At 43.1% G+C, this 14101-nt stretch overlaps 2 protein-coding genes across 29 annotated transcripts in view; both read left to right on the forward strand.

The window, feature by feature from the left end:
- Positions 1-1683, forward strand: part of LOC144000875 (ankyrin-3-like) — a 121450-nt gene extending 119767 nt beyond the window's left edge. For all 28 annotated transcript variants that reach the window (XM_077494597.1, XM_077494591.1, XM_077494601.1 and 25 more), the window contains one exon: positions 1173-1683. The gene's annotated coding sequence lies outside the window, so the exon portion shown is untranslated. The remainder of the gene's footprint in view (positions 1-1172) is intronic.
- Positions 1684-4129: 2446 nt separating this feature from the next.
- LOC144000879 (coiled-coil domain-containing protein 6-like) lies at positions 4130-14084 on the forward strand. The gene is made up of 9 exons (XM_077494623.1): positions 4130-4450; positions 6394-6543; positions 8587-8715; positions 9542-9645; positions 9751-9911; positions 10826-10982; positions 11441-11541; positions 12730-12851; positions 12929-14084. The coding sequence occupies exons 1-9, from the start codon at positions 4196-4198 to the stop codon at positions 13133-13135; spliced, it is 1386 nt and encodes a 461-aa protein (XP_077350749.1). The 5' UTR covers positions 4130-4195; the 3' UTR covers positions 13136-14084.
- Positions 14085-14101: the final 17 nt, after the last annotated feature.

Raw genomic sequence — 14101 nt, forward strand, 5'->3', positions numbered from 1 at the left:
TTAAAGGTCAACTTTTCCCCATTCATTTTCAATGGGACTGACATTGAACTTTTTCTAAGTCCCACATTTTTAGTACATTTGATGGTTTGGTACCAACTGACTATCGTATCAGGAAATGGATTATAATTTATCTGAAATGAATAAATCCCACTTTAGACAGATTGCAGTTCAAGTTTTCTTTTTATTCATTTATCTTTCAATTATTAAAACTTAAAATGATTAAAACTTTGTAATTATTCATTTATCTTTCAAATTCAATTATTAAAACTTAAAATTATTAAGACTTTGTCATTTTCACAAACTTTTTCTTTCAATTTACTTCATACGCATTCAGCTATTAGCATTCAGCTTTCAGCATTCCCACGCAATTTCTCCAGAAATTGCACTTGCACTTATACTTGGTACAGCATATTATTTTTATTCCCCCAAAATATATTCAATTTAAAACGACAAACGGTGGTTTTATTTATTGATCATAATGAATTGTTTTGAAGTGACACAGTCACACAACTCTTGATTAACTGATTGGGACACTGCATCTATTTGAGACCAGTAGTTGAGGAAATATGGTGTAACTAAGCACGTTTTTTTTTTCTCCCTAAATGGCAAAGCATCCCAGCCCACATATTTGCTCTTGTCTGTGCAAAAGGCTTACTGATGTGATGTCTGAGCCTGCTCGTTCTCTGTCAGTGGTCATCAGTGACAAAGCGCTGATGAGCAATATTTAACACTGACACCTGCGCCTGTGTCTTTCTTTTTTTTTGTCTACCAAATCCCTGACTGGTCGCAGTGCGTCACTGTCCAAAAAAAAAGAGACTGTTGTCCCAGCAGCCTCGCTGTTAAGCCCCACTGCTGTTCGGCCGTATGCCGCACGCTCGAGGCGGCCGCTCCTTCTCTACCAATGACAAGATTTATTTGGCAGTGCGTACGTGATCAAATGAAGTCGTCTTTTTCTAGTGTGATAATCTGCAAAGGAAAAATAATACTTTGCAAATAAAGACTTGACTAATTTTCACATAATTTATCCTTCATTTTCTTTTGTTATTATTCAGCTTAGCATTCAGCTTTCAGCATTCCCGCGCAATTTCTCTAGAAATTGCACTTAGTCTTGTTTCTAAACATGACTATTCATCTCATGGACGTATTTTCATGTACCGTTTTGTGTCCCGCAGCCATTACAGGATCATATTCCACGTTCCTGGGAACAGGGGTTACTTGAGGGCTGATGAGGTGTTCCAGTTTGAGGACTTGAGTCCAAGAGTCCAGCCAGCATCCGCTTCCACCGAACGGGCTTCACGTGATGAGGGGAGCCAAACGGCCCTCTCGACCCTCCAACATGAGCATGAACAAACTCCTCCGACTCCTTGCCCAATCAAAAGGGCCCGGGAGGGCGAACGCTCGGACCCGCCGTCGAGGATTCCGCTTCCTGTTAGGGCTTTTGCGGGGAGGGGGGGGGGCTCCTTCGCTCACATCCACACACGTAGGTGCAACCGTTGACCAAAGACGGCACAAACGGAGGAATTAAGGAGAAGACACAATCCAACATGACAGCGATCTAGTGGAACACGTCAGCCAACTTCAACACTGGCCTTATACTTTTTCTTCTCCAACCCGCTGTTGTCAGGATGGTAACTTTTCTCTTCCCTTTTTTTTAAATTAAAAAAAAGAACACATTTTACTGTATATAGAGTCAGAATGTGTCCAATTCTTAATACACTACTGGTAAGAATTTGGTCACATCGGGGTGTGGGATCTTTTCAAGTGCTTTAGTAATCCACTGAAGCAATTCCACTTTTCAAATATGTGCGTGTAAACACAAGTTCTTGTAAAAAAGAAAGAAAAAAAAAAAGACAAAAATAGATCTACTAGAGCAGGTATAACGTTTGTACACGGACTGGTTTGATTTTAACTTGAGGACATTTCCAGAAAAAAAAAAATGTGTGTTGGGATGGAATCCCGCAGCCTTTCGAGAGTATTTTCAAGCATGCTGTTCACATTATTTTAAGTACAATTTTTACAAGTTTGCAAAAAGCACTGTATTAAGAAAAAAAAAGCCCTTTTTCTGTGAGTACATGTATAGCCTGAATGTTTATCACTGGTTTTATATTTTAAAATGGATGAGGATAGCTTGTTTTTTTTTTTTGTTTTTTTTTTTGGGGGGGGGGGGGGGGGGTGTAAAACTGGAGGGTCATCTTGAGAGCAGACTTAATGTCGAATGTAAGCGCTAGTAGGCCGGCTCGCTGTACAACACTGTAAACCGTTTTCTCGTGCGTTCTTTGCCATAAGGTGTAAGAGTCCGTACACTGTTTTAGACCGTGTCGTCCGTCTCTCAAATTCTGTGTGGTATCAAATGACAAAAACAAAACAAAACATGGGGCATTTATTTTTCATTATTAATCATTTTTGATTGACATGTCTACTTCATTTTTAAAATCCACTCACAAGCAGAGATTATTTTTGACTGTAGCTCGAAATAGCATCTTAAAAGAAAAACTCTGGATGGTCGACAGAAGCCGTTGACCGAATTGTGTTTTGACTGTTGACGCCGTGTGGTATTTATTTAGGCAGGAGGGCCCGTATATGCAGTGTCCATTAGAATCATTCTCATCACGTGTGTGTTGGTTTTCATTCGGCGGACCCGTAGATCAGGTGTGTTCAGTAACAGACGATGCTAGGTGATGTTTTCTTTTTTTTTCTTTCTTTATTTCTCTCAGTCTGCTGTCGGGGGCTCCATGACCCTTTGACACGGTTGAACTGTGGATTGTGTTTCATATGCGTTTTCACCCAGGCGGAACTTTTTGATGTACAATTCTTTACTAACAGAGTGAAGCCATTGAAATGTAATAACAATTCTAGCACTTTGGTTATCCGAGGTCTTTTAGAGGCGATAGCAGCAGCGACGACACCGCAAATGTTTCGGATGTCTTTCAAGGAAAATAGAAAACAAAGTTGAACTGAAAATAATAATTAAAAAAAAAATGCATTTGTTTTGCAATATAATTTCTCTTGTGCTCTGTCTGCGTGTCCTTGTGTGATATGATATTATAGCACTTAAAGTAGATTTTCAAGTATCTGGCATTTTGAGCATTTCCCTTTCTGACAACTTTTTTTTTTTTTCCTTCCCACTTTCTTGCGGATGATGACCAGGTCACAAAAAAAAGAGGAAAAGTCAACCACCGTTGATAATCTTGACTGATTGAGATGCGGTATTGAGGAATGTGAAAATCTGAAAATAGCGGTGGCACGACTGCAATTTCTATAGAGAGAAGCAAGATATTCCACATTCATGGCCTTTTTTAAGACACTTGTTTGAGGGGAAAAACATACAGGTAAGATATTTTTTTAAGTTATTTGCTAGGTTAGCTTTCTTTTCTTTAGTTCACTACGATGAGGCAAAGCTACATGGAAACATGTTTTGACAGCAGAAAAGCATATAAGTTAGCTAGCTCTTGGTTTCAAAAAACTTTTTTAATGTTCCAACTTAGCAAAACAGTTACATAATTGACAGTAAATTCTTTGTTTTACACACGAATCTGTCCAAACCCGAACCTTGGTGCCATGAGGTTTTTTCAATAAATGGAGACGGACAGCACGATCATCTTTAAAAAATAAAAATAAAAACTCGCCACCGATTTTTTTTTAAGCAATTAACTTTTTTTGTGTACCTATTTTTTTTAAAAAGGGGGAAAAAAAAGTAACAAAAATGAATGAACAAACCAAAACCATGCAGTCGACTCAACATTCAAACAAACTTTCAAGTCCGTCTGGGATCACATGAAAATCTTCACTCAAATACAACATTGTATGTATGCTCAGATTTCTTTTTTTTTTTAACAATGTACAGTACATTAATATATGATTTAAGCTTGATAAAAAAAAAATGTAGGAGGCGTGGAAAATACTCGTTTCAATCATTACACGATGATTAGTATTACAAAAACAACAAAATCCTTAAAATCATTCAAAAACTTAAATGAAACAGAATATTGACTATTTGTGCTTCGATTTCTGGCTCACTCACTTTACCTTTATGACGTTCCGCACTTCCGGAGACTTCCACACGGGGGCGCTGTCACCGCGGCGCCCCAGCAAAGGTGACACTGCGCAGGGGCAGAGCTGCGTCGAAGCTCGACTCGTCTTCTTCTGCGTAGAAGAAGCTTTCATCCTCCTCCTCCTCCTCCTCCTCACAGTCGCCATGGCGGACAGCGCGAGCGAGAGCGACACCGACGGCGCGGGCAGCAGCTCGGCCACCCCGATGTCGACCTGCGCCTCCAACTCGGGCAAGCCGAGCATCGTGATCTCGCAGTTTCGCCTGGAGGAGCTCACCAACCGGCTGGCCTCGCTGCAGCAGGAGAACAAAGTTCTGAAAATCGAGCTGGAGACGTTCAAACTCAAGTGCAAAGCGCTGCAGGAGGAGAATCGCGACCTGCGCAAAGCTAGCGTCACTATTGTGAGTAGCCGCTTAGCTCGCGGCTAACATACATGACAGCCTGATCGATACGTGGCCTTTTTGTTGTTGTTGTTGTTGTTTGTCATGAGGCTAGCCAAACGCGGTGTCGTTTAATGACATATTAAGCCAAATTCCACGCGTAATGCATGTCACGCGAGTGTTATTATTCCTCAACACGCCCCTCTCGTGTTGTGTTAGCGAGCTGGCCATGTTGCTATGCTAACGTCACCGTTGGCGTTGGTTAGCCAGTCTGGCTAGTTTGGCTTTGTTTTGATGCTTTATTTCCCTGCCCACACGCAGCTAATCTCCGCTAACCTTAACTCAGGTGTCTAAAGTCGCGTTGACACCTCACGAAGTCATCAATTAAACCGACGTGAGCTCTTTTGGGGGTTTAAGTCCGAAATGGGCGACACATACACGCACGCGAAGTGCTTGTGGGGGGGGGAAACCGTCGACACGGAGCTAAAACGTCAAATGGATGCAACATTAGCCTTGATGGAGTGTGTAACTGATGCCGTGTCGAGATGGCAAGTATGTGGGCCAAACTTGGTCGAGCTAAGCCGAGAGAGAGGCTCATCATGTGGGGCCGGGTTGAGGTGAGGTTCAGGCCGGGTGTCGCCTCCGCTTTGACCCCCCCTTTTCATTGAGTCATTCCAGCTCGTATAAAAACGCATTGCCGAGATGAAGAATTTGCGCGTGTGCTGCTCTCCTGTTTCACTCCCTCCCTCTCCCCCCCCCCCCTTTTTTTTTTTTTTTGAGACTCCCATTACTGCAATAACCCAGGAGCCATTAGGGGAAATTCTGTTTCCGTTTTGGATGCCAGTGGAAAAAAAACAATAGTGAATCACCAGCTTGCCTTGAAAACTTTTTCTGGCCACTGTTCGGTTAGACGACTCCACCCTTTCAAAGCAAACATCTTTGGCTGGTTTGGCACAGTTGATGTGACTGCAGCAAGGCGGTGAGTAGTGGTTGACACGGCTGGCTCGCAGGTCCGAGCTTGGTTCGAATTTATGCTTTCGAGCGTTCGTTTGTGTGGTTCCAGAGAATCCAGACATTTCAGCTTCTTCCCAAATTCGAAAATCATCCATTTTAAGTTTATTGGAAACTCTAAAATGTCTATTTATGCAGTCAACCCTCACTATTCTCCAAGGCGACCCAACCAGCCACGTATAGCAAAAGTAGACCCCCTTAAATGTGTTTACATTTCTCTTTAACACCCAAAACTGATCCCAAACATTTCTATCATTACATATAAACCTTAGCACGAGTTCTCACGCTGTGGCGTAACATTTTCCTTTCTTTGAACATACCCTGGAGGCTTACCTTCTCCTGGAGTGTCATTAACCTTCATTTGGAAGCTAGGCTGTTTGTCACAAGCTTTCAAAAAGAGCTGGCGGCATCTGAGGGTGTTACAAAATAAAGCACAAAAATAGTTGGATAGGTGTGACTAGGTGCCTTTTCAGCTAACAGTTTGAGGTATGTTCTTATGATAAATTTGCGGTGCGGAATTCACAAATCAGCCGATGTTGACTGTAAACACAACGAGCACATTTTAGAACACACCCTGTGAATCTCAAACTCGAGTGAAGAGTTTAAATAAGCAAAAATAGTTGGTGGAAATGACCTCATTCCAATCGATGGGGCAGCGCCAGGCCAGGCCACCTAAGTAATGAACTTTTGTAATATGTACTGTTTACTGTTTACTTTCATGTTATCACTGCTAACCGTTGACTTAAGCGCAGTTTGCCGCACGCAGATTGTGTCATTTTATCATCAGTGTAAACACTGCATATCGGAAATGTCACTTGAAATGGAAAAAAAATGAAAAGAGGCCGTATGTCTCAGATAGCCACTAGAATTTTCCGTGTAAATCCAGCTTAGGCGAAACTCATTTTGCCACTCTGCCTCACGAACATTTGATGCTATTTTTTTTTGTTCCGCAGCAAGCCCGAGCGGAGCAGGAGGAAGAGTTCATCAGCAACACCTTGTTCAAGAAGATCCAAGCCCTCCAGAAGGAGAAGGAGACCCTGGCCGTCAACTATGAGAAGGAGGAGGAGTTTCTCACCAACGAGCTCTCCAGGAAGCTCATGCACGTGAGTGCAGCTCCTCCATTTTGTTCAGGGGCGGCTGACGAGAACGGTGGATGAATGTTATAAATTCTACTTCTCTAGTAGCCAGTGTTTTGTTTTTCCGTTTTATTATACCGCGTTTGCATTCCGTTTATGCTCGGATGTATAGAGTGTGAAATGTAACACGTTAGTCTCTTGCCATCAAAGTGCGAACCTTATTTTACTTTCACTTCTTCTTACGTTCATATGACAGTTAGGAATGTTGAAAAGCTGCAATACGCAATGTTGACTTGCCATCAGCTGTCCTCCCTCTCTCCACTTCCCGAAATGATTTATTGTAGTTTAGGTCTGTTGGCTAATAGAAATGGAGGAGGAGCAACCCGCAATTCCGAGTCGTCTTATTTGCTTGCAACGCAATTTTCTTGAGTGTTGAATATGAAATTTTCCCATTTCAGACCTTAAAAACACCTTTTTTTTGTTTGAATGAAGGATATTACCGTATTTTCCGCACTATAAGGTGCAACTAAAAGCCTTCAATTTTTTCAAAAACTGACCATGCGCCTCATAATCCAGTGCACCTTATATATGGATCAATATTGAGCCGCAACAGATGGGTGACGCGCATGCGCAAAAGATCCCGCCATCTTGGATCGCTAGCTAATGCTAATACTTTACCTCAGATAAAATAATAAAACAGCTGTTTATTCATTTTGGGAGTGAATGGAGTTGTCAGAAAGCTGGTTTGTAATTTATTCATAAAGTTTGACTGGCCTATCTGACTGTTTTGTTGACATTCACTTTAGCGCAGCACCATCTAATGGATGCATAACGTCACCCCAGCCTCTACTGTAGCGACTTATATATGGAAAATGTTTTAAAATATGTCATTCATTGAAGGTGCGCCTTATAGTGCGGAAAATATGGTACTACAGTTGTGCAAATATATAATAACCCCCCCCCCCCCCCCAAAAAAAAATATTAATTCAGTTTACATAATCTCATATGGGGAAATAGTTTTTGAACTGAAAAACAAATCTGAGGTTGCGGACTTCCCTTGAATGACCTCGTTTTTTTGTGCTGAATGACGCACGCGCGTTATGCGTCAACAACTCCGACGTGATGGTCGTCTTCAGTTTTCGACTCGCCGGTGGTGACATTGGGGTCCGGGCACTTTGCCAGAACCTGGCGGCGGCCATCTTGCGGCTCAATTAGATCTGCCGCGCCATCCTCGGACTCACCTTGAGCCGTTGCAGGTTGAAGCCGACTGCGCCAGGGGAGCAGATTATCACGTTTGTGGCTATGTGAACAATTCCGAATGATTTCATTGCACTGAAAGAACGCATGAAAAACCCGCAATACAAAAAAAATAGATGTTTTATGAATTTGCAGTGTTCAGTGACAAGAATCTCAATTAGATCCATTTTCAAAGTCGTTCATTGACGTCAATTTGTAATTGATGATGATCTCCGTGTAATGCGGCTCACATTTCCCCGCTTATTTTTCTGTTTTCCACCGCGGTGACGCAAACGTATCCAAATTGTGTCACTTGAGCCGTGCGCTGCAAATGTGGCCTGCGTTTTGACATCATCCCGTCTGGGTCGTCCTCGCGGACGCAAGGCCCACGGGCGGCTCGCTCGCGCATTATCATCGGCTGTGTTTGGCGATGACATCACCGCCGCTTCCGAACGACTCTCCTCCCATCTGCCTGCTGTCGATTCGGTGCCAGTCGTTTCCCATAAATGAGTTTGCTGCTTTTCCGACTGAGGATGAGTAACTGTTGCTTGCAACAATCTGTCATTGTTATTTGACCGGCGTGTCTGCCAAATGCTGTTGCCACGTCGGCCTTTCTTTTTTTTTTTTTTTTTTTTTTTTTTTTTTTCAAAATGGACTTGATCTTGTTTTGTTCTCCACTCAGTTGTTTAGCTCACATGGTTGATCTTTTGCACTCCCCGTCTTCAAATAGTTGACGAGTGACTCATTGTCTGTCATCCTTTTGTGCGTCTCTTTTCACCCGCCCCCACCCTCACTTGCCCTTTCCCTTCTTTTTTTTTTTTCTCTCCATCCTAGCTCCAGCACGAGAAGGCGGAGCTGGAGCAGCACCTGGAGCAGGAGCAGGAGTTCCAAGTCAACAAGCTGATGAAGAAGATCAAGAAGATGGAGAACGAGACCATCTCCAAGCAGCTGACTTTGGAGCAAGTACGAATGTTGCGGTTAAATTTCATTTCAATATACGAGTCTTGCGTTTATTGTTCCCATGCAAGAATGAGCAGGACGTTTTTGAATTTGAATCTCTGCTGATCGGATTTCAGCGATGACCGTCGTCCTGGCCATTTAGACAAACGGATACAAAAAAAAAATCGTACACATTTTAGTTAGGGATGTAATGATATCCAAACATCACAATACGATATTATCACGATATGAATGATTGTGGAGAGGATGTTAATATTAAAAAAGGTCATATTGTTTAAAAAAAAAAAAAAAAAAAAAAAGAGCTCCTATAAAAACAAACAAACACAATATTGTGCTTTTGTACATAAACGCAATGCATATGAATAATAGGGATGTAACGATAACGGAAATATCGCGATATTAAAAATGCCACAATATTGTCGTCGTCACAATATTAAAAGCAGCACATCTGTTTAAAATGTCAGGTTGATTTCCATTTGTGCAGTTCTAGCACCCTCTGGTGGCTAGTTTTTTTTTTTTTTTTTTTTTTATACAGATGTGCTGCTTTTAATATCGCAACATGACGACAACAATGTATTGTGGCAGTTTTAATATCGCGATATTGCCGTTAGCGTCGCATTCCTAATTTTAGTGAGAATTGAGACTTTGAGGAAGAATTTCCTGAAAACTTCCTCTAACACAAGCCTGAACCATTTGGCAAATATTTTGAAAGCCTGACTTGACTTTTGGCTCGCAGTGTCGTCTAGCGAGCACGCGGCCAACGTGACCTTGACTGTGCCTTACGCTTTCTCTCCCATGTTTTTCTTTTTTTTTGCCATCGCTCCTCCAGTTGAGGCGGGAGAAGATCGACCTCGAGAACACCTTAGAGCAGGAACAGGAAGCCCTCGTCAACAGACTGTGGAAGCGCATGGACAAGCTGGAGGCTGAGAAAAGGTACGCGACGCTCCCACGAAACCACTAAAGTGACATTGCAGCAATCTTTTATGCTTTTTGTTTCTAATGGCCGTTTTTTTGTTTTGTTTTTTTTTTATTCACCAGGATCCTCCAGGAGAAGTTGGACCAGCCCGTGTCGGCCCCGCCGTCCCCGCGGGACGTCTCCATGGAGATCGACTCCCCGGAGAACATGATGCGGCATATCCGCTTCCTGAAGAACGAGGTGGAGAGGCTGAAGAAGAGCCTGCGCACCACCGAACTGCAGCGTAAGTGGGCGGGACGAGCGCCGTCAAAAAAACCTTTTCAAACCGGGTGCGCCCTCAGCCGAAATGAACACGTTACGGCCATTTTCTCAGTTTGAAAAAGTTTCAGCTCCAACTATTAATATAATGCAGCAAGTTTGCAGCCCCAGAGTGTTGTCCTAATTCCGTCCATTTCTAAATGTGCCCCCCCCCACCTTCCGCTGCTGTGATTGAATCAAGGACACGTTTGATACGAGTGGAATGTCGTCCGGTAACATCCATTCATTTCTTTTAGTGCTTGTCCTCATTAGCGACGCGAAGTGAGTTGGAGCCGCTCCGAGCTGATTTGGCCACCAGGCGCCTCAGACTGGTCGCTAGCCAATCGTGGGGTTTGCGTCTTGTATTTTTGGGACGTCAGTGGAAGTCGGAGTTACCCAAAAAAGCGCAGGTCGAACATTTAAAATAAATTCAAGATTCAAAGCCAGAACTGCAGAAATGTGAGGCAGATGTGCTAATCACTATGCGCTTCAAGTAGCATCAGTTTGCCCAAAAATAGTTGTCAATACGTCACATGTGTTCAACATTGATCGTGCTTTGACTTTTAATTAAGTCCATTGTCACTTGATTGGTGATGATCCCAAATTTGTAATTGTTGATTTGCCTTTCCATCTAATTAATGGAGGTTAATTGGCATGAACCAGAGAGCCTCTCCTGTGATTTCTTCTGGCTGTTTTGTTTTTGGCCACTAGGGGGCGTGCTTACTCCAACCTTGACTAGAGGGAAATACTGAGACGGAAATGTAGACTTTTTTTATTTTATTCCCCCCCCCCCTTTCTTTCTTTCTGATCCCGGCAATGGCGGCATTGACCCCGCCGTTGAGTCGAGTATCCATCCGGCCATAAACGATGCCCGTTTTTTTTTTTTGTTCCCCCGCGCAGACACGGAGAAGCGCGCGCAGTACATCGAGGAGGAGCGACACATGAGGGAGGAGAACGTCCGGCTGCAGCGGAAACTCCAGCGGGAGATGGAGCGTCGCGAGGCGCTGTGCCGACAGCTGTCGGAGAGCGAGTCCAGCCTGGAGATGGACGACGAGCGGTACGAGACGCCGTTTGGAAGCTTGAACGCTCCTCAAGCGACTTGAAATTGCTCAAAGAGGACATGGGTCCAAAATGTCCACATTATGTCAGTCAAATTCAAAAGTCACATAGTTTACATATTTTCCATCACATATTCAAACCATTCCAACTTCCAAGGCTCACATCGTGCATGTCAGCAATTTCGACGTAAGTATTGCGCATATAAATTGCATCACTTGATAGCACACAAAAAATAAAAAATAAATAAAAAATCAGGACGTTACCACGCAGCGTTAATCCAGCCCGAATGTGTTGTGATTGCTTTGTAGCCAAACTGTTGCATTATGTAACATTATGTCCCCTAATAAAAACACGTACGACACTGTGACCTGATCACCGATCGCAGATAATCATTATGGCAGCTGTAACGTGGCAATAGTCACTAACATCCGTTTTTTTCAATGATTGCTTGATCAGGTACTTCAACGAGATGTCGGCGCAGGGCCTGCGAGCGCGGACGGTGTCCAGCCCCATCCCGTACACGCCCTCCCCCAGCTCCAGCCGACCCATTTCCCCCGGTAAGCCGTCACCAAAGTTGGCGTTGGCGTCAAATACAGAATGACTTTTTTTTTTTTTTTTTTTTTTTTTTTTTTTTTTATCATAATCATATGAAAATCACGATCATAAAGTCGCTTTACGTAACTGAGAATTTTTATGATGGTCGTCATTTTTTATTTTATTTTTTATCTCGTCAGCCTTGTTGACCTGCAGTTGGATGTTTGAGTTAACCTTTGCACTGGAAGAAAGGAAACATAAATATTTTATTTCTCGGCAATCGAGGTTGGATATCTGTGTCACGGCTTTCCCAGCATGTAGAACTCGCACAAACAACAGACGCGGGAGCCATCTTAGAAACTCAACGATGCAGTGTATATTGTTCCCCTGCTATTTAGCAGGCCGTCGTAACAAATAAAAAAAAAATAATAATGTTTAGAGATGCAACAATTAATTTTTTGTGATTAAACAATCATTTAGTTCAGCTTTTTTTTTTTATGGAAATCTTTCCAAATCCTCAGAATGTCAGCAATTCAATTTTTTTTATTTAATTCTTTAAAAAAAGAAATGAAAGAGGACAGAAATAAGTGAAACTAATATCTGAGCCAGATAAAAAATAAATTAAATAATAATAAGCTTGTTAACAGTATTTCCCAATTTCCGTAGTCCTCCATGAAAGCAGACTGATTATTGTTGAATCAAAATAAAACATTTAGTATTACTTTTGAAAACGAAGATAAACATTTTTGCTTATTTTCTGCAACGCTACTGTCAATTTGAATTTTTTTTAATTTGATGATTTTCAGGGATTGAAATTAAAAAAAATTTTTAATTCAATTAATCGACAGGTGGATTAATTATTTAATTAATCATTAGTTGCAGCATTAATGCCAAATATTCGTGATTAATATTTTCTTCATAATTGAGCAGCCCTAGTTCAAATATATATATATATATATATATATATATATATATATATATATATATATATTTTTTGTAATTTATTTATTCATTCATTCATTGAAAAATTAATTCAATAGGGAAAAACTGTTTAAAGAGATTTTTGTCTGTCGTGGAATTCGTATCCCCGCTTTCCCGCTTTATCCCCCCCACCCCCACCCTGCCAGCAACTGACGCACTGTTTCAAAATGGCGTCATCCAGCGCGCGTGCGTGCGTCCTGTTGAGCAACTTTCGCTTCCCGTCGGCGCAGGTCTGTCGTACGGCGGCCACACGGTCGGCTTCACCCCGCCGGCCACTCTGTCCAGAGCCGCCATCTCCCACTACAACACCCCCGCCCTGCACGTCCACGGAAGCTCCTCCCACTCCGTCGCGGTGAGTCACAGCCACAAAAAAAAACAACTTGGAGCAAATGTGTGCTTGTTTTTTATTTTGTTTTTCCTGCGTCGCAGAGGCCCTCGCCGAGGAGAAGCGCCAGCCCCGACAAATTCAAACGTCCGACCCCCCCGCCGTCCCCCAACACACACTCAGGGGCCCTGCAGCCTCAGCTGCCGCTGCCGCCGCCGCCGGCCCAGCCCATGGTCCAGTCCATGTCCTCCCCGGCGGCCATGTCGCAGCACGCCGCCGCCGCCACACAGCCGCCCCCCTCCCAGCCTTAACGCCGCACGCCCACACATACACACAACACACGTCTCGGGGGCGCGCGAGGGCGCCCGCCCGTTGCCACGACGCCAAAACCGCCGCAGCAGCTTCCGTCATTTACAAAGCTCCGGAAGAAGCGCTCAGAAGCAGCTTACAAACGTTTTAAAAGAGGAGCGAGCGAAGTTTTCAAATTGCTCTTCAAACGGGATGGATGTACTGACAAATAATCGCTTCTGGGACTCGTAGGCCAATTATCCGTTCCGCCCTCCTGTCGTTTTATTATTTTGATGTTTTTTTTTCCCCCTTTGCTTCGGAACTTTAGCTGGTTGGAGTTGTTGTTGTGGCGCATTTGAGATAGCACAGAAGCTTCACGGCGGCTTTTTTTTTGTTTGTTTGTTGTTGTTTTGCGCTAGATGGATGTTTGGGTCAGCAGATGGATGTATGGCCGTCTCTGTGGATGTGATCGATTGTTTTTACGCCTTATAATGTGGCACTCGATTGCAGTCATTTGTCCTCCGCCCCCCCCCACACAAAGCACCCGCACTCCCGTTTTCATCCGTTGGATCGTTGGCTCGCGTTTTCGCAAGTTGCGCCGAGATGTGTCATCGCGTCGCCCGTTATTTTTGTTCCTGCAGGCATTTTCGAGGTTTGTTGAAGTCAAGTTTGGGGGGGAGGGGGGGAAATGGGCGGGGGTCCTCCCCGAGGATGCACACTGGTACATAAACCACAGATAAATGTCGCCTGTTAAATAACGATGTAGTCTGAGGTGTTACTTAGTCATGTACTCTTTGCTCTTCTCTCTGGTGTATTTCTCAACGCTTTATCATCATCAGATAATGGCAAAAAAATGAAAAATAAACACATTGTGCTCTTTACACTAAATATACATACTGCTAAAACATTCTAAATGAATGGTACTGTCAAACTAAATTTCTATGTATGATTAAAAATCTCTTGAGATGAAAACTTGGTTTTAATTTGTG

Source organism: Festucalex cinctus, chromosome 14 (assembly GCF_051991245.1).
Source record: "Festucalex cinctus isolate MCC-2025b chromosome 14, RoL_Fcin_1.0, whole genome shotgun sequence".
Classification (NCBI taxonomy): domain Eukaryota; kingdom Metazoa; phylum Chordata; class Actinopteri; order Syngnathiformes; family Syngnathidae; genus Festucalex; species Festucalex cinctus.